Source organism: Lissotriton vulgaris, chromosome 6, assembly GCF_964263255.1.
Source record: "Lissotriton vulgaris chromosome 6, aLisVul1.2, whole genome shotgun sequence".
In the NCBI taxonomy this organism is placed as follows: Eukaryota; Metazoa; Chordata; class Amphibia; order Caudata; family Salamandridae; genus Lissotriton; species Lissotriton vulgaris.
Window position 1 is genome coordinate 580486666 of NC_141694.1, and position 21036 is coordinate 580507701.

General features: G+C 42.4%; 1 protein-coding gene across 1 annotated transcript in view; it reads left to right on the top strand.

Moving 5' to 3' along the window:
* LOC147707671 (hormonally up-regulated neu tumor-associated kinase homolog A-like) overlaps window positions 1-21036 on the top strand; it is a 413280-nt gene that overhangs the window by 280540 nt on the left and 111704 nt on the right. The window contains exons 5-6 of the mRNA XM_086925234.1: window positions 8421-8548; window positions 13702-13837. Coding sequence (XP_086781360.1) covers window positions 8421-8548; window positions 13702-13837 — 264 coding nt within the window. The remainder of the gene's footprint in view (window positions 1-8420; window positions 8549-13701; window positions 13838-21036) is intronic.

Consider the following 21036-nt stretch of genomic DNA (forward strand, 5'->3'; position numbering starts at 1 on the left):
AACAAGGTCCCCCCCCATGATGCCACCCTTCGTGCTAAATAATCCTCTAAACACTTCACCGGGCACATGGAGGACCCGGGAATCCTGCGTATGATTATGCAATCACCCTTCCCACTTTGATCGGTCTTGGACCTGACAAACGAGACAGTCAATGTCTCCCCTCTGATCCGAACGTGCTCTTCGCACAGTCCTCCCGTCACATCCTGCTTGTTCCTCGCCACTAGTTCGCTTACCCGCATAGCACCATGAAATGCCAGCGTAAAAGCGGCTTGGAATAACACTGTCTCAAACTGAGATGAACATGTTGCAGGGAGTCTGGATAATAACAGGGCCAACCTATCCAAACCTATCGGGCGCCTCTCATCTACTCTGCGACCCTCAAGGCGTTGCCACCCCCGTAGCGCTTTTTGTACAACGAAAGACGCTGTCGGGTCCTGGATCCCATGAGCCCTAGCAACAAAGGAAATGGCAGCCCGATGCCTCTGGGCCGTAGCCACCGATTTCCCCGCCCGATGTAAAGACATCAGGAATTCCACTACCCATTCCTCCTGTCCCCAAAGCTCCCTTCTAACAGTCCCCAAGAAGGCAAAATAGGAACGGAACGCCCCTTCATATGCCTTCCTCGTCCTGGGTGCTAAACTCTCTCCCACGAGGTTACGAAGTTCGGGGCACCGAGAGACCAGAGAGCTTCGGGAAAGGGTGCCGGCTCCGGGTCCGCTGTGGGCAGAAAACCCCAGAAGGCCTGTATACGAAAACGAGAAAGGGCATCAGCCGCCTGGTTCATCACCCCTGGGACATGTCTTGCTTTAAATAGCACATTCAATTGCATACACAGTAATACAATTTCCTTGAGTAGTCTCAAAACCCATTTGCATCGTGCTGCCTGGCTATTGATACACTCGACCACGGTCATATTATCAGACCAAAATACCACGGAGTGATCTCTGAACCCCTCCGGCCAAGTTCTCAGGGCCACCAGAATGGGAAAAAGTTCCAGGAAAGCAATGTTACTTGTCAGTCCACTGTCATGCCACCATGCCGGCCATTTTTGAGCAGACTATCGAGTGCCGAAAATGGCACCGAAACCTACGCTCCCTGCCGAATCTGTCCACAGCCCTAGCTCCTCAGAGGACACAGCCGGTTTGTTCCAGACAACTCGACCATTGAAATCCGCCAGAAATGCCAACCAAATGCGCATGTCCTGGCGAACCTCAGCCGAGAGCCTTGTGCGATGATGACCCTCCTTCAGGCCGACCATGGCTTGAGCTATCGAGCGGGAAAAGGGGCGGGCCATTGGTATAACTCTTAGGGCAAAATTCAACTGTCCCACCAACTGCTGTAATTGATGCAGCTTAACCTTGGACTCTCTGATACACATTTGCAGGGATGCCCTGAACCGTAATACTTTGTCACCCGGTAAACGAAAACAACCTTCCCCGGAGTCAAACTCGATCCCCAGAAACTCGAGGCAAGTCGAGGGACCCACAGTCTTACCTGGTGCCAATGGCACGCCAAACTGATTCATCAAGACACAAAATGCAGCCAAAGCCTGCCCACATTCCGGATCCCCGGCTGCCCCCAGGAACAAAAAGTCATCGAGATAATGCATCACATGTTGAAAACCCGTCTTCTTTGTGAAGACCCATTGTAAGAAAGTACTGAACTTCTCGAAATAAGCACAAGATATAGAGCACCCCATAGGCATACACTTATCCATGTAATAATGCCCCTGAAACATGAAACCAAGGAGACGCTGATCGTCTGGATGTACCGGGAGCAACCGGAACGCTGACTCGATATCAGATTTTGCCATCAGCGCACCGGGCCCCAGGCGATTCAAAATGGCTACGGCCTCATCGAAGGATGCGTACCGCACCGAACACACTTCCGGGTCTATCGCCTCGTTTACGGAAAGACCACGTGGGGCTGATAAATTATGTATCAGCCGAAACTCGCCCGGTTCCTTCTTGGATACCACCCCTAAAGGGGAACAAACAAAGTTAGCAACTGGCGGTAGACTAAACGGACCAGCGACTCGACCTCGAGCAACCTCCTTCCGGATCTTTTCCTGCACTACGGTCGTATGCTGTAAGACCGACATCTGGTTTTTACATTTAGCTAAACCCTGAAAGTCCCCCACTGGGATGCGGAAACCATATGAAAACCCGTTCCGCAACACCCCAGCGGAAGTACGATCCGGGTATTCACTGAGCCAGGGAATCATTGCCAGGGTATCAATCGGGGTAGGTAAAGGCGCCCCTCGGACAATATTAGACCTGTTTGGCGCCTCCTCTACCCCCGTTATCACCCGTTTTGGCTCTGCACGTGGACTCAGGATGGGATGCTTGCCCACACCCGCTACATTCGTGTCTAAATTTGCATGACCCCTGGGGCCTAGTACATTTACCCCTGTTAAAGTTCCAACACACCCCCCTTTTACCTGCGTTGCCGGCAGGCCTCGAGTGATTGTCGGTACTTGTACCTGATCGAAAGGGCGTCCCCGCATACTGGCGGGAGGATTCGCCAACATTACTTCCTATCAATGGCAATTTCAACATACCAGTCTCCTCCATTTTGGACCAGGACACAGAATCATAACAATCCCAAGTTAAACTTTTATCATGTTCTTTTGATTTTCTGAAAATATTATCATAGCAAAACCAATGATTACCCTCGTGTGATACGGAGTACCCCATGATCCGTGACTGATAAATCGGCAATTCGGGTAGCAATTCGGGCCTACGTTCACCCAAGATGGATGTAAAAACCCCCCATGCTTTGCCCCAATTGCCAATGTTTTCATTTACCTTAAAGGCGGCCATCTTTGCGCGCCAAACACTCGGCTGCATGAGGTCCTTCTGGCCCTTAACATGCTCCATCTCATAATGATCAGTAAGCAACGAGAAGATGTTTATATACTCTCCTGCCCAAATCTTCTCTTTAATAGCTAGAGGGACATGCTGACCTAACCTTTCCCTTCGAGAGGGTGCCGACTCATCCCTCGCAATCGGCAATGGCCGCTTACCTGCACCGGACGCTGTCCCTGCGACTGAAACGGTCCCCTGTGGATTCTCCACTGGCGCAGCCGGCGTGGATGCCCTCGCTGCTTCACGTGTTTCACGCAGTTGCTTCAACAACACCTGCGCGTCGACAGCCGTGGCGTCCTCGCTACCTCTCCCCAACCACGCTGCCAATTGTGCTGCCAGCTCAGGCGGCATATCTTCCCCAGACACGGGGGTGACCACAACGGGAATCGGATTCCCTTCTTCCGGCACGGGAGTGGGTGCTTCGAGCGGTGTACTGGGATCCGGGATGCTTCCCCCAGCTGCTCCCCTCCTGGGCCTCTTGCCTTTTCCTCCCGGGGCGTCTCCCGCCAAAGGACGTTTCGGCCCCCCTTCCTCATCCTTGTCCGCCATTCGCCTCTTTAGGTCGGTCACCTCCTTCATGAGAACGCGCAGCATCTGGTCGGTAGTCATTCGCTTTCCCGCCTTCTTCGGCATTCTCCAACAAAGTATCTGGAAAACAAACAAGAACGATTATAACGCTCAAAATTGGCTCTTCGTTCCGTCTCGAGCTCACGTGCAGCGAGGGGTGCAGCTTCAGAGCACAGGAACAAGAGGATGCGTTCTTGGCTTGTTGCTCCTTTTATCCATCTTCGGGGCGGGCGTAAACCCGCCCCTGCCTGCCCTTAGGGCGTGGTCAGCCGCATCAGTGTCTAGGCCAGCCCACTACGCCGCTTCGGGCATACCAGCCGAGGCTCGCCTCCCGCCCCAAAATGGCTTCCCGGGGGGCTCGTGGTACTCGGCCATACGTTCGGGGGGACCGAATGGTCGCCCCTTTCCACATGTCACTAAGCAACGAAGAAGCGTGGAGGTGCGAGCGCTTGTTCCATGCACACACGCGTTGCTAGGCAGTGAATCGAAGAAGTGCGCAACAACGGAAAGGCAATTTCAAAGGTAAACATGCAAACAAGGTTTACTTTTCGGAATGAAAATATAAAATATGAATGAAGTATAGTTCGAACATGAACCAGCCAATGTACTCAAGTTTTGTCAATAAATTTCCTCAGAAATACGATGTTACCTGAAATTGTAAAAACCTCAACCAACATTTTACAACGAAGAGCAAAAAAATATATATATATTCTCAGAAAATAGTTAAATCTTTGTAGTAAGTTGTAGAAGTAGATTTGAAGAAGAAATCGATGAATCCTCGAAGAAATTGATGAATCCTACTCAAAATCAGACTACAAATAACGAAGAAGAAGAAGAAAAAATTCCCAAAAATGGTTATTGGTTCTTTTGAAGTATCCCGATCGTCGCCAATTTAATGTAGCATTCCCATACAAGTAAGACAACCAGAAGAAGAATTAAGTTGCAGCTTTAATCCATGAAGAAGAGCACATCCAAGTACTTCAGAGACAGATGGAAGAATGATCAGTGGTACATCGTAGGATTCTAACAGTGCTCTTTAGAACACAGAACACCAGCATTCAAAAGGATACACAAGAAATACAAGCATGCAAGAACGAGACATTTAAAGGAAACACAGGATACTACAGTCTTCACCTTATATGACATTTTCTGATACACTTAAATGAGTTTGATACCTGGATAATATTCGGTCTTTATTTTTAATTGTATTTACTTTTAGTATTATTGCAAGCAATCGTTGACATTAAGGTATGCAAATAGTATTTTTTTTTCACTGGAGTAGGTTTGAGTTCATGTTAGTTCATGCTATATATTTTACACATGGTGATGGAGAGGGAATCTGCATGTGTCACAGAAGGGTGATTATCTATTTTTCTGGTTCTAACAATTAAAATATAAGCATTTAAGCAGTTGTGATTAGTTCACTTACTTTCAATGATGCTGTAGGGTTTCCACACACGGTCTTCAAATATGAATATTACTTTTATGTTTACTTTTGCATAAGGTTTTGTCACTAGGTGAATGGTAACAGTGGTACTGTATTATTGATTATTGAGGAAATCTTTACGTGTAAAATAGTGAATGTATTTATTTTTAGACGTGATGAAGTAGTGGCCTGTCGTTATGTGAATATCATATGGCCTGCCCAATTTAGAGTGGGCCCTCACACTTTCATCTTTCCTGTATTGGCCTGCCATGTGTCTCAGTCTGGTAGTAACAAGCAGATTTCAGAAGCAATCATCCACTATTGGGTGTGACTTTGAGCTCACCCAAAATAATTTTTTGTGCTAAACGTACTTCAGTTGCAACCCTTTTAGCAAAAATGATACACAACTCAATGTGGAAGGAAGGCTACCGTATGAAAGGCAGAGATGCACCTACATTTCTTACCCACTCAACTGAAGTAAATTGAGTCAGTTCGTCTTGCAGTCATTTAGATGGTACACACAGGCACTTTTTATTGCATGCAATAGTTCCTTCATTCCAAGGTTGTGTGGGTTCCTTATTTTTCTGGTCTACAAACTCAACTGAACCCATGAATTATTCGAGAAGAAACTTTGGATGCACTCCCACTAAGTGGGTGAGACAGTGAATTTTGTTTTTCAATTAAGGTCCAATATGTAATAACAAATGAAAAACTAAACAAGAGCAGTATTAATCCTGCCTGGAGTTGACTGAAACACTACAAAGTCTTCAAATACAGCAGATTTGATAATATGTAATAGTCCCATATGCCACCTCTGCATTTTCCAGATTATATCTCCAGTGGCTTTCGTTTTCTTTTTATATTCAACCACTCTTCATCAAAAATTGTGTAATTAATGTCAACACATTCTAAAGTAAACTACACTATAATTACTCCCACATGAGATAATAGCACTAATACTTCGATATTGGAGTTACCAGTCCCCAAGTAAAAATGTTTTACAAGTTTATAATGATGTACAAAATGCTGTATTTAATTACAAGAAAGCAAGTTCCTACTGTCTCCTCATTAGATTGCTCTTTTTTCTCAACATGATACTTGAACAGCAAGCAATAAACCTTGCCATCAGAATGGTTCAGTGAGTTAAATGGTCACTGCTAACATATTCTGTGACCTGTAGGTCATGAGTTTGAATCTTGGCAAGTCTAATTCAGATCTCTGTCCCCTTCCAAGGCCTGTTAGTCCAGTGCCATATTATTAGGTAAAAGTTACATATTTAATTAATAGGACTTCTAATTGGCAAAATTGTGATATGGCATGCAATAGGAAAAAAACATTTTTCATAAAAATAGCAAATATTAGATAATTGATGCAGTCATTTATATTCTTAGATTGATGCTTGGGTCAACTTTCCCAAAAGTAAACCACAAATCCAAATAGAGTTCAAAGGAGCTCAGTGATTCATTTGGTCACACCTAATGTGACTTCAAGCACTGTATAACATACATAACAGAGTGGGGGTAGTTTTAGTTAGAATTACAAGAGAAAGGAATTCCTCAGAAATGTGTCCCTTAACACATTTGCGCATGTTTGATGAATCTCCACAAAACTTTCCAGATCTATTCTTTCTTCCACATTGGAAGGTGGTGGAAAGTTTCACAGTGATTGGTCAAACAAAAAATGGGGTCCCAAAACAGGTTTTGACCCGAATGCATTTTGCCTAGACTTTGTAGTATTGGATGTAGTGGCAAAACGCCTGAACATATTATTAAGTTTCATAGCAATGTACATTAGTCTATGCAGATCATCCTTTTTGCTATTGCAATAGATGTTATGAAGTGGTTATGAAGTTATAACGGCCAAAATTGTCCTGATATCTGTAGCCCAATACTACTAAAAGTAGCAAGGAAGCCCCCAAAATAAACAAAACTGCATATGTAATGTTTCAGATGTAATATATGAACAAATGAAAGACCCATTTAGGCTAATGGGAATTAATATAGAAATCTATAGAAGTCTGGTGTAATATCATTTATTGAAAATATTTTTTGAGATGATAAGAATTTTTAAGTCATTGTAAATATATGACTTTAAGAAATTTGAAGTAAAATGCAACAATTTTGAAGATGTAAATATGATGAATAAGATGTAATCTTGCAATTTTTTTTGCATAATTATACTTATACTTTGGTGGACAAATGTATTTAATTTGATATTAGAATTATAGACCACTTGAAAAGCACTTTATGTATGACAAAGTCTGTTTTCACTTGTAACTAAAAATAAGGTCACATAGTGTATTATTGAATATAACTTTATTGAGATGGTTGCTCGCCCGTCTGTACCCGTGAACAAGAGGCTAAGGCTGCGAAACGTGTCGGGTGATGTTTGTGCCATAATAAATTTCAACTGAGGAGAAGAAATATGGGCTGCAGTCTGTTGTTTGGAATTTAAAAAGCGACTGTTTTGTGTATATATATATATATATATATATGTATATATATATATATATATATATATATATATATATATATATATATATATATATATATATATATATATATACATATATATATATATAGAGAGAGAGATATATATGTATATATATATGTGTGCATATATATATGTTTATATCTACTTTATATATATAGATATATATATATATATAAATATGTGTATATATATATATATATATATATATATATATCAAATCAGAGTTTTGCCTGTTGGGGAGAGTCCACACAAAGAGGTAGGTTATCGGCTTTTTATTGACTGAAGATTGCAGCATTACATCAGTTCGAGGCACCTGCTCAATTCTTCACACTACCAGACACGTTTTGTGCTCTCATAGCACTTCATCATGGGCTGAGGTGATCTGGATGAACGACACAGCAGTTTTTGAAGCCGTTATTTCACAATTAATCTCCCCGCCTCTGTGGGCGTGGCCGCACTCTTACGTTCAGCATCTTGGGAATTGTAGTGCTTCATTGTCTTTCCCATGTGGGTCCCGTGCCATTTCCCAGATTATCGGCTTTTTATTGACTGAAGATTGCACCCATCTGTAAACGAGACTCGCCGTTTGAAGCCGAAACGCATTGGGTCCCATTGTGCAGTATAAAACCATTTGTATATCATCGAATCTTCAGTTGTGGCCATCAGCGTTATTCTTTTCTAAAATGGACAGGAAAAGTGGGTGATGTGCTGTGGGTTGCTTTTTTCCCTCAATATGAGGACACCGTGTTGCGAAAGATGACCTTCGAAAAAAAGAGGAGATGTCATGATGTATAAATAGATGCATACATACAAAACATACATATGCGTACATTAAGTACAAAGAAATACATACAATGCATAATGTGCTAATAACCATCAAGTGTGGATATTTTGTAAGTTTCTTAATGGGCCTTGTCCACCCACTATTCCGTGTGAAAATATGGTAAATGTGTTTAATAATAGTGAGCTCAGCAAGCACTATTTGCTCAACTGTCTGTATTGGATTGACATTTTAGTGGTTATAACTTTGTTACATATAGTTTTTAAAATGTTACTTTCTTTTACAGGGGAGTTAGTATGTTTGCTATGCTTACTGGAACGTTGCCTTTTACTGTGGAACCATTTAATATCAAACAACTTCATCAGAAGATGGTAAACGGTGAAATCAGTCCTATTCCACCTGATATCTCAACAGGTAATTAATTCCTCTAACAATCTCAATATACATTCTTCACCTCCTGTTGCCAGCTGTATATATGTAATCTCGTTTATCTTCCTGTAGTACATCCATTACATATTAAAAAGAAAACAAAAATCATTTAATTTCTTATGAATTAATTAATTAAGGTGATGTTTCAAATACAAAAGTCGATCTACGTAATTTCAATCCTTGTAATTTTTTTGAGCAATTAATGCATATGGTATAAACCAGTTAAATACCAAGACAACCACAATTATACCTTTACATTGACCTTAGTGAAGTCACCGGATACACACACTTATGAACCCTAACGCTACCTCCACCTGTGTAAGGTGCCTATCATATCTGCCAGCATTTTCTTTAACTTTTTTTGGGATTTTTTTTCCACATCTTCCCAGTAGCTTATCTGATACCCCTGAGGAGAGTTGTCATGCTGCTGCAGGAGTCATCAAGACTTTAGAGCTATGCTTGTCCTCCTATAATGATGGAGCTGGAATCCATTCTGGGCCTTTCACCTTTCAGTGGGTATCGATATTTGGTGATGGCATTATTTCATATCCCCTCAGGTTCCAATGCCAAACAGTATTCCGGATGTTGGGTACTAGGTTCCTGGAGTCCAGATGGAAAACAGACATATTGTGGTAGTCCTAAGGCAATGGCAAAAGGATCATTGTACTTCACTGGGAAAATAAATACCACCATGAGACCTGCAGGGACTCATGAGGGTATTTACCTTACTCATATGTGGCATACCCTTGTAGCAGTATTGCGAGATAAACAAAAAGGATTGGTATGTTTACTTACACTAGACAAGCCTGTGCCACTCTGGGATGAAACAGAAAGCCTGTGCAGAATTTGGTTCTGGGTTCCATCTGATTTAAAATTTGGTTTGAAGATAATTTCTCTCCATAATGTCCGATTGTGCTTGTATTGTACTTGCCCCTTGTACTGCGCTTGTCCCTAAGCAAAACCCACATGTACAAATATGTAAAGCATAAAACCTGAAAAGGAGGATCACACAACATAATAGTAGTGTACTTGGAACTGAAGAATAACCTTCTCCCTACAACAATGCATCCAGTTCGAGCATAATGGTAAGAATTGGGAAGGCATCTCCATGACATCTGAGAGACCGACTTCTGCCTCCCATGTGTATGAGCATACACTTACCACTTGGTCTAATTGAATGTGTACCACCAATATTTCTTTAGGTGGGCATGTCATGCAATAGCCTGTCTTGTATACCCAGTGATAGCAAAAATGAGCAGGAACCAGGGTGCACTGCCCGATAAGAAAGGTGAGGTCCCCATCCACCCAAACTGAAGAGTCCAGTCTCACAAATGTTTCACCATTTCTAGGTAATCTGTCACAATACGGGTCTACAGTAATTTAGTTAAAAATACTTTTAGGGCAGGAGCAAAGTGGGCAATTGCCCAGAGCCCCCATCTTTTAATGGGACCCCTGATAAAAATGAGTGGAACAGCAGGAATTTCTACCATACTAACAGAGCTCATAAAATATAGCACCATGATTAATAGGTGCTTAATGTGCATGTCAGGCCTGGCTGGTCATGGCTATCATTAAACCTAGCATTCTCGGTCAGTTGGTGGCAATTACATTGAAAAATAATGTAATTTATCTCTCCCTATTTACCCCAACCTCTTTTAATTTGCCCCTTTCTCTTAACCTCTCTCTTACACTCACTCTCTCCACATCTTTAGGTACCCACCTCTTAACTATCTCAGCTCTCTCTACCTTACCTCTGTCTACCTTACCTCACCCTCAATATACCCTGTATACCTCACTCAACTTTATCTCTCTCTCTACCTCCCTCTCATGACCATGACTCCTTATCTCTGTGAGTATACCTTTCTGCTCTTTATCTGACCACCCCATCTCTCCTTCATCTACTTCACTTCCCACAAAACCTCATATCTATTTTCACCTCACATCCTTATCACCCACTCCTTGTCTCTAGTGGCCTTATCTCTCCCTTCCTCCCCCTCATCCCTTTCTCTGCCTCACCACTTTGTCTAATCTTTTTCAAACCTTTTTATCTAATTTCTCTCTCACTACCGCACCCCTCTCTACCCCATCTTTCAATCTCACTACCTAACCTCCAAATCTACTTCAACATTTATCACCTTTCCACACACTGCTTCTACCAATGCTTTTTATAAATCTCTATGCTTCACTGTTTCTTCCTCTTTCTCTACCTTTATGCCTCTGTCCTTCTCCTGTTTTATGCTGTGACCCATTTCTCTTTCTCCGCTAGTTCACAGGTAAGTGTCCCATGACTCAAGAGCACTCATATCAAGTGGAGGCAAGGAACAAAGCAGGGCAAAACAATGTAGGCACACATTATCAGATTATAAGCAATTAAAAGAAGAAATTTCCCAGACCAGTGGTATGATTTTCATTGTTGCAGTAAGAACACCAATGGTGAAAGGGGATATATTTGTGAATAATATCCAACAACTAAAGCTACAATTTCAAGGGCTATGTGCATATTTCATATGCAAACCTCTACTAAGCCACCCTTAGCATGTTTTGTGTACAATGGGAATAACAAGTTAAGGACTAAGGGCCATATGTATCAAAAAGTCATTTTGCGATTCTAAAATAGCGATTTTTTGCAAATCGCTAATTGAGAATGGCAAAATGCTATGTATGTAGGATTTGCAATAAATTTTGCTAATACTACATATTCCTTAATTGCGAATCGCAAGTTGCGATTCGCAATTAGGGAATACCTCCCCATTCATTCCTATGGGCCTAGAGGCCCATAGGAACGACTGGGAAGACATTCTAAATTTTCGATTCGCAATTAGCGAATCGCAAATTGAGAATTTCAATTTCAAGGGTGCAGGGGTGTCAAAGCGACACCCTGTTGCACCACTGAAATAAGCATTGGTGCACATGTGGCGCACATACATGCCCAAAGGGCATGTATGTGCTTCACATTGCACTTTGAAAAATGCAAAAAAGTGAATTTTTCTAAGAAATCGCAAATTACCACCCACTTAAGGCCAAATTGCGCTTTTTTGGTGCTTCTTACATTGCATTTAAGGAATCGCAAATTTCGTGATTCCTTAAATGCAACCGCACAATAAGGACTTGCAAATTTTACGATTCCTTATTTTGCCTTAATACATACTTGGCAAAATTGTCTTCGCAAACACCGAAATTTTGCGAATTTCGGCATTTGCGAATGCAAGTTTGCTTGATACATATGGCCCTAAATCACATAAAACGTTGTTTTAAGAACAGCAATATAGATGCAAACTCCAAAAGGTATGATTCTAATATAATTTTTTATCTATTCCCAATAAGGAAACATGATAAGATGTTCAACAGTGTGCGTTTTTATTTCACTTTTTTGTTTATTCAGAAGATTGGCATTCATTCATCTGCTGTATGTACTTATTTTAATTAGTTTAAATCCAGTGGAGGCAGTAGAACATAAACTGTGCTCATCAGGAGACTGTTTACCTTCTTTCTAGGGACTTCTTTTGCCACCTCTAAGGCAAAGGTTCGCAAATGAAGTGTTAGGGGTTGCAGGGAGCAAGCCAGGGGTCGTAGCTGCGACTCCCTAAATGATGTTCATGATCATAACACCAATATGTTTCGTCTCTCAGAGTGAAGCAGGCTGTACAGCCTGGATGGGAAGATTGTGAGCGATTCATCGTCCACTCCTACGATAGCTTTTATCGTTTCTGGGACTGGTTGTGCGCCTTTGTCTGTTGCAACAAGTGAACTTTAATGCAAGTGTATTTCATGAAATAAGTTTATTTCATGAATTAAGTTAGGTAAGTATTGAAAGGTTCTTAATTATTTGCAGTTTACTTTTCTTGGGCAGCAAAATTATTACACAATGGTAACACATGAATTGTGTTGCTCACTTCATAGATCCTTGTAAGTACTATTTGATACCAGGTGTTACATTTAAAATGTATTTTAGCTGAAAGTGAATATAGAAGTATTGTTATTATTTAAAAAGAAGTTATCAGCCTTCCTTTATTCTCCCACAAACTGCTAGTTAGCTGAATTCTTGCTTACTTTCGGTTGGCGTTCTTTGAATTGCGTTTCGAAAAAAATCATTAAGATGCATACAATGAAAAAAACGAACTACTTTCATTAACCCGTTCTGTGCTCATGACGGAGCCGCTCCATCATGAGCCTCGGTTGAGCTGTGCTCATGACGGAGCGGTTCCCGCTCGGCGCGCCTGCGCGGGGCGAGTTTCGCGCCTGCGCTGAGCGTTCCATTGAGCGGGCGCGTTCGTGACGGAACCGCTCCGTCACGAGCACAGCTCAACCGCGGCTCGTGACGGAGCGGCTCCGTCACGAGCATGCGAGCGCTGCTCGACCCCCCCGCCCCCTTATTGCTACGGCGGAATTCCCGCCGCAGCGAAGGGGTTAAAAAAAGCTGTTCTTGACTACCTCACCAAAAACCCAACTGACTAGGCATAGTTTTCAAAATCAAAAGGCAGAAATTGAATTCAGGCGACATGGAAAAGAATCAGTGCAGGGACATTGACCAGTGGTGGCTGGTAGGGAATGGTGGTGTAGGGTGGGGGAGGGGGTGAGAGGGATTAGAAAAAAAGAAGAAAGGAAAGAAGACTTACCTGCTGATCGTCAGCTGCTGCCTCTCCTCTGTCCTCACTATTTTCCTAGTTCTCAGCAGCACCCAGGCTCCCAGATGCCCCTAGCCAATCACGATGCTTCTGTCACCAGCATGACAGCAGCGTCATGATTGGTCTGATCAGCCTGGTTAGAGGTTCAGACAGGGAGTTGGAGCCTCCACCCAGGCTAAGCAATACAGCTGGGTGGAGAACCTGCAAAGGGTGCATGAGGGTTTGGCAGGCCCAAGACAGCCAGCCAAACTTTCATGCGCACTTATGGTACACCGACTCCTCCTTTTGACGCGAGCCCAACTCCACCTCACCCCATCCTAACCTGGCTCCTTTGTACTAAAAATAAAATGATAATAAATTCAGTTATAATTTTTCATTTGCACTGCTCATAGAGCAGTGGAGCGGCACTCCTCTGCCTTAGTGAAAGAGGAACTGTTGACTTTTACTTATTTAAAAAATGGTTTTAGAGGTGGAATTGTCAAGTAAGTTATGTCTGTTCATGCATCTTTGCAGGCGCTGTACAGTTTATGCGCTTATTGCTTGAACCCGATCCTGCCAAGCGCCCTACCGTTAAAGAAGCCATGGAAGAAAAGTGGCTTAATGAAGGATTTATAAGAAGACCATTGAATTCGATGACATATAAGAACAGGTATTTTCTGATGTCCTACACTAGGAATTCTAAATTAAAAAGCTCAAATAAATTCAGACTGTCAAATTATATCTGTTGTTTTACAAGAATGTTACAATGGAATGTACTTTCTAAAAATTGACAAAGCACAGCTACTTGATATATTATCAGGGCCAGTGGAATTATGTGGCAGAGGAGGAACAAATTACGCAGCAAGAATAATTAAATTATAAAACACCAAAAGCTAATTATGCAGCACAATGTAGCAAGTTGTATTTCTACATTAGTTTGTCATTTTGCAATATTAAGACTGTCTGGGCAGAGATTACACCTCATTAGTATGAGTTGTTGCGCAGTAGGCGGTTTGCCACTGTGTGGCAAAACGAGTGGCAGTGTTTTTAGTAACTTTTGATTCTTTTGAGATAGAAACATTTATTTTTATTAAATTTGCAAACTATGCAGAAAATGAACAAATATGAGTCAAATCCTGCAAATCTATATGCATGCAGAAAATGCAGCTGCTGCAGAATCAATTGCAAAATACTAGTGACCCTGCATATTATACAGGCCCAACCTTTGCCAAGCCATAAAGGACTACCATCTAACTTTAACAGAGTCTATTGCAAACACACTTTGTCAGAGAAGGAATCTGTTTACAAACAATGTTTTAAGAGCCTTTCCTTACAATTATGGAATGGCCGGTTGGGACCATCCACTTCATATGAATTAGATAACCGACTTGTTGCATTGCTATTTTTATCTTGTCATTCCTTAGCTCATTCAAATAAATTATCCAATAATTGTTCCCTAAACTCCTCTTTCTTTGATATAGATATCTGTGGCCTTTGTCTAAGTTATTTAAAATGAGGCAGCCATATCGATTACAGACAGAAGCAAAATACTGACAAACACTTGCATTTACTTCGAGAGAGCTCAACTGGCTCCCGGTGTCTCTAGGTGTCATTATAGCCTCATAGCCCACTGTAGTGGGCTACACCAGTTTTTAAAAGGAGTTCTAGGCCTGAGCTGAAGTCGAGGGTCAATAACAAGGGAGAGGGCCTTTAACAACCAGTATAGCTCGAGGCAGAAAAGATGCACAAACATCCTGCATGGATATTTCCATCCAGTGTATACCTCTAAAGTCACTCCCAAAAAGGTTGAGGTAACTGTTCTCACAAAGGAAACATGAAGCAAACATATACAGATTTCAAGGAGAAGCAACATAGGCAGTTTCTGCACATGAAAACATTTTTCCTGTGTACAGAAAACAGAAAAACAATTTCCACTATACTTTGTAGAACTGTCCACTACTGAAAGAGATGGAGTAATAAGGGGTGTAACATTTATTGGCGTTGCTGTGGCACTGGGACCCAGAGATGTCGGAGTCTTACTGCACCCACTTTAGGCTGACTTTTATTATCTATTCATAGTCCGGGACCAATTTTCTTTCCATGCATTATGGCCAAAGGCAGCCTTGCTAAGCCACTGGGAGTAGTGCAGGGAGACATTGACTGCTGTAGATTTCTAGCAGTACATCTGATACTTTTGCGGATCATGAGAAGGCTGAACATAGGCTGTATACATAAAGGAATGGAGTCGTTTTCTAACTTTTATAAAAGGAATTTGTGAACGAGGACCCCATAAATAATTGAACATTTAGAAAACATTTAAACTTCCCCAAACTCCTGTATTCTTATAATGCGATGGCAGTTTCAAAGTTACTATTTCTTCATAACATTTCACTCACATGTGTGTCAATAAACTCACATAAACATTTGCAAAGCAGAAAGTTGGACTCTGCGAGAGAAGTGAGCAGATAACACTGCAGGCTTAAATACCACGTTGTCAGTTGGCTGCTACAGTCTGAGCGGTCCCCTTATTGCATTCTTCCTGCCCCAGCAGTTGTTATTTCTTAAGGTCATGTTACATGCCAGAAGTGGTCAAAAATACAGCTTCAGTACTTCTTCATTCACTTACTTATTTTCCATTATTAAGTCTGGACATGGGAGTAGTTCTCTCTCACCTCATGCTATTGACTTTTCGGTGTAGTCAGTCGGTAAGGCAAGTGAGTTTATTTGGCTCACACTGAGGCCATAAAAGGTTCATAAATAAAACATACATAAGACACATAACAATTTCATGAGCAAATCAACTTTAAAAAAACAGAATATAAAATACATTGCAATTTAAACCACAGAAAAACATTTAGAAACGTAGGGCCTCATTAAGATGACGGTGAATCCGCATCCACCGGGCCGAAGCCACCGCCGGCCATGAGGATGCGGATTCACCGCCGCTGCCACAGGAAACACCCACCGCCAGATTAGGATGGCGGTGGGATGGTCGTGGGAACAGCGGCGGATGGCAGGTACGTCCGCCGCTCATCCGCGGGTTGTTGGGCGCTATTTGGTGGCGGTGTCTGCAAGACACCTCAGCCAAATTAGGATCTGCATCGTCACATGCTTTTCCACTGCCGCTTTTCCGCCGTGGAAAAGCATGTGGTCTTCGGTGTTTGGGGGCTCGTTGCGGGCCCCCAGGGTGTCGGGGGTGGGGGGTGCACATGGTGGGTACCTATGGAACCCCCCAGCATTTACATGCACAAAGTGGCAGGCACCGCGCGGTGCCTGCCGCTATGTGCATGTAAATGTTAAACATGCATTTTTAACCTGGCGGCAGGCTGCTTCAAGCAGCACCCGCCGCAAGGTTAAAGATACAGGATGTGATCGCCAGGGTGGCGGTCACATCCTAATTGCACCGGAGCGACCGCCGCTGCCCCTGCAGACGGTCCCTCCACCTCGGGTGTGGCCCGTAGTTTGGTGGCCTCCTTCTAGTTGATAAATAATAGATATTAGGCTATCCTTCTATTGATTTCATGCATCTTACCACCTCTTTCAGAAAGGAGCAAACACCACAACAGACGTCAAGACCATTTCAAGACTGGAGATAAATCAGATCTCCCTGCAATTCCTAAGACTCAAGGGTTTTTAAATTGATTTGATAAAAAAGGTATTCAAAAGATCTATAACATTTACAAAAAACAGGGACATGTTAAAAACGTTTAACATGTCCCTGTTACGGTCTTCTCTGACAGACCTTAACAGGGACATGTTGTGGTTGACACCCTCAAGAGACCATAAAAAGCGGGAAAGCTCATTAACCACCACCCAGTATCCATCTTAAAGCGAAATAGTAGGGATCTCTTCCAGCATGAGAAGGCAGTATTTAAATACAATATGCGCTCCATAGGTACAAGAAAACACAAGATAATCTTTAAAGGAGCAGTCTTTGCAAATGACTAAACTCTAAAAATCTAAACTTCACCAGTGACATATCTGATGTTATTAAAGTGCAAGGTAGATCAAAAATGCCTGATAGGCTCAAAGCTGTAAAACTCTTACGGGCGTACGCTTACCAGGAAATAGAGCTGCCATTTTCCATTTTAATACAGCCTATAATTATGTTTCTGATTAGGCACATCTCAGTGTTGATCCAGAAACTGACCCAAAGAAGAAGAGGGGTCAGTTTCACCGTATCAAATATTTACTGCAGATTGAGCTCACATTGAATAATAAAATGAGAGCCAGAAGGAGGAAGGTGCAAGAGACGTCAACAGATGTGGTGGTATTCATCTGTTTGCAAAGTCTCAGCTTTGTGATAAGCCCAGACTGCCGCAACATATAGGGCCGCCGAGATACACTAGGCATTATAAATTTTCATGAAAGGCAACACACGCCCACTGCTTGCAGCCTGTGGCATAATAAATAAATCCCCCGCGGATCCACATAGCTTCAGGCGTGAACTGCTTCTCTGCAGTTGCCAAGAGCCTGCATTGTTAAAAGCAACCCCAAATTGTAAATATTATTCACAGCACCAAGTGAATGCCTCTTCACCATTAATCTAGAAAAAAATATCTTACCCGTCCCACATGCCATAATGTGCGACTCACGAAAGTTGGTGACCAAATCCAGTTCCCCCATGAAGAATATAATGGATTCCACTAGCATATGCAATGCCCTGTGGTCTGTGCCATGAGGACCGCGCAGTCTTCATAAAGGAGCACTGGTTCAGGGACTCCTGAGACCATTGGAATGTTACTGGTTACTTTGGTTAAGCTAGGGCACAAGTTGTTAATGTAAATATTAAAGAGGAGTGGGGCAAGGAAGCATCCTTGGTGTACTCCTGGTTCACTGCCAAAATATCAAAACCCTAAATATCATGATAAAAAGTATCTTATCTTGTCTTGCGATCGCAGGGTGTGCGCACCGTACACCCAGCAAACATGGGGTACGGCCCGTACACCCCATGATCGCTGGGGTACGGTGCGTACACCCCATGATCGTAGGGGTACGCATCGTACCCCTGCGATCATGGGGTGTATGCACCATACCCGGGGGGGGCCGTTCCGTACCTGTTTCGGGGCGAACTCTGCTTTTACTGCTGTTTTCAGCTCCCATAGTAAAAGGGTCGTACGGTGCATACCCGACACAAATCGTACTTGCTGGGTCGGAAAAAGCAGCTGCGGACCGTACAGATGACGCGTACAGCGGGTTCGGAGGGAGATTCGTACGGGGATTTGATTTGTACGGTCCCTTTTCGGAGTCCAGCTCCTGGTACGAATCGTACTTCGTTGTACGTACGGGGGACGTTGCAGGGTACGATTTGTACGGGAAAAACGCTCCGAACAGCTATTCAGAGCGGTTTTTCCCGAAACGGAATCGACCCCATAATGTTTACTTTTTAATGTTTCGATATTAGTGTAAATTGATATTTCTGTAATTTACATTACAAGCAGCTCTAGATGTTTCAGCATCATATACATGCATTAGAAACAAAGATGGAAAGCGAGCTGTAGAATATTTTGTGTCAAACAGACCTAGCAAGTATGCACAGCATACTAAAATGCTTCTTACTATGTTACTATATTGCTTAGAGAATAATTTATTCTTATTTAACTGCCAAATATATCAACAAATACAAGGAGTGGCGATGGGGGTCAGCTTATGCCCCCGTTATGCCTGTTTATTTATGGGCTGGTGGGAGGAGTTGGTCCTCATGCAACAGTATGAGCAAATCTATTCAGGCAAATATTGTAACATGGTTGCGATTTATAGATGATTTATTTATTGTTTGGAATGGTGATGAACAGAGTGCCCAGGATTTCATTGTACAGATCAATAAAAAAATAAAAGAATGATATCAACTTACAGTTTACCTCAACCTTAAGTAAGGATACAGTGACATTTTTAGATGTACAGATTGAGGTAATCAATAATTTTCTGTCCACTACGCTTTTTAGGAAACCAACAGCAGGGAATACATTGCTACATGCGTCGAGAGCACATCCCCCTTATTTAATCAAAAGTATCCCTTATGGGGAGATGCTTCACATTAGGCATATATGTAGCAATGTAGAAGAATCCAGTAACAAGCAAGCAGAAAGTAGAGCTTGTTTCCTGGCAATGGCATATAGGACAGAGGTAGTGGACATCTTAGAATGCAGTTGCAACCTAAAGTACATTGGAAGTACTAATTTAGCTGTACATAAGAGAATCCTCCAACATATCTGAGCCATCTCAAATAATGATGCCAATTATCCGGTGGCAAGGCTTTTTAAAACATGCCACAGAAGTGATTTTAGACAACTAAAATACTATGTCATAGAGGCTGTACCACCGCAGAAAAGAGGAGGATACTGTGAAGACAAATTAAGATGCCTGGAAACTACATTTATATTAGAGTTTGATTCTAAACAGCCGAGGGCCTCAACACTAGCAAAGATTTATATACATATTTATGATTCAGTAATGATAACATCTATACATCGCAAAGAAAACAGTCTTAGTAGTGTGATCAATATTAGGTCCGCAAAAATTATATGTGACAGAGGCAACGAGGTATAAGATATAACAAATAGTTTAAATGAGTATCTGGAAAGAGAGTAAGTTAAAATATATATCATTTTTCAATATTTACACCTATACAACCATCCTTCAAGTGAACTTGTGTATATGAATCAATTGATACTATTTACACCATTTATATACTTAGGGCCTGGCAGTGGCATCCTGCATATATTACATTGTGGCTGGCGGTGCTGTAAGCAGCACCCACCACAATGCAATAAATGCATGTTGTGCATTTGCATGCACAACGTGGCAGGCACTGCGCGCTGCCTGCTACATTGTGCATGCAAATGGAGGGGGGTACCATGGATATCCCACAAGTGCATCCCCAACACCCCAAGCCCTGAGGGCCCGCAAAGGGCCCCCAAAACTCAACTCTGCCTGCCTTTCCATGGTGGGGTCTCCGCCATGGAAAGCCCTGCATCGCCGCCCATCCTAATATGAATGGTGGTGTCTTGCAGACATCGACACCAAATTGAAGCCCTTTTCCGCCCGGTCGGCTGTTCGGCATCGCCGCCCATCCTAATATGAATGGCGGTGTCTTGCAGACATCGCCACCAAATTGAAGCCCTTTTCCGCCCGGTCGGCTGTTCGACCAGCGGAAAACCGGCGGATGGTCTTTCCGTCCGCGGGGGTTCCCACCGCCATCGTAAAATGAATATGAATGGCGGAGTCTTGCAGACATCGCCACCAAATTGAAGCCCTTTTCCGCCTGGTCAGCTGTTCGACCAGCAGAAAACCGGCAGATGGTCTTTCCGTCCGCGGGGGTCCCCACCGCCATCGTAAAATGGCAGGGGGAAATGGTAGGCGGGCGGTGGCAATCCACCCGCCATCCTAAAGGCCTCCTTAATAATCAAATAAACAATTTGTTTTATTTTTTTATATTTAAAACAATTATACTCAATAAATGTTCTACCCTGTACCTCTACAAACCTCCCAAACTGCTACAACACTATAAACTACTATTTTGCAATCAAATAAAAAATGTAAATAACTTAAAATTACAAAGTATATTTAATACCATCAACAACAATTACACAAACAATATAAAATATATATAATTAAAATATTATTTAAACACAAAGATACTTTTAAATCGACATTTCTTACCTTAAAATTAATATTTTTGTCAACAATATTTTTGCACACAGTATTTCGGTGTGTTGATATTAAAAACTCTGTACTTCTGCAACTTGATTTTTTTTCCTTGATATTTTGTCCTAATACCATCTCCTCTTTCTAGGGGGAAGGCTGTTTGTTGTATTATCCCGCCTCCTATAGGGGTCGCCTTGCGGCCGGGGCGGAAAAGTTTTAATA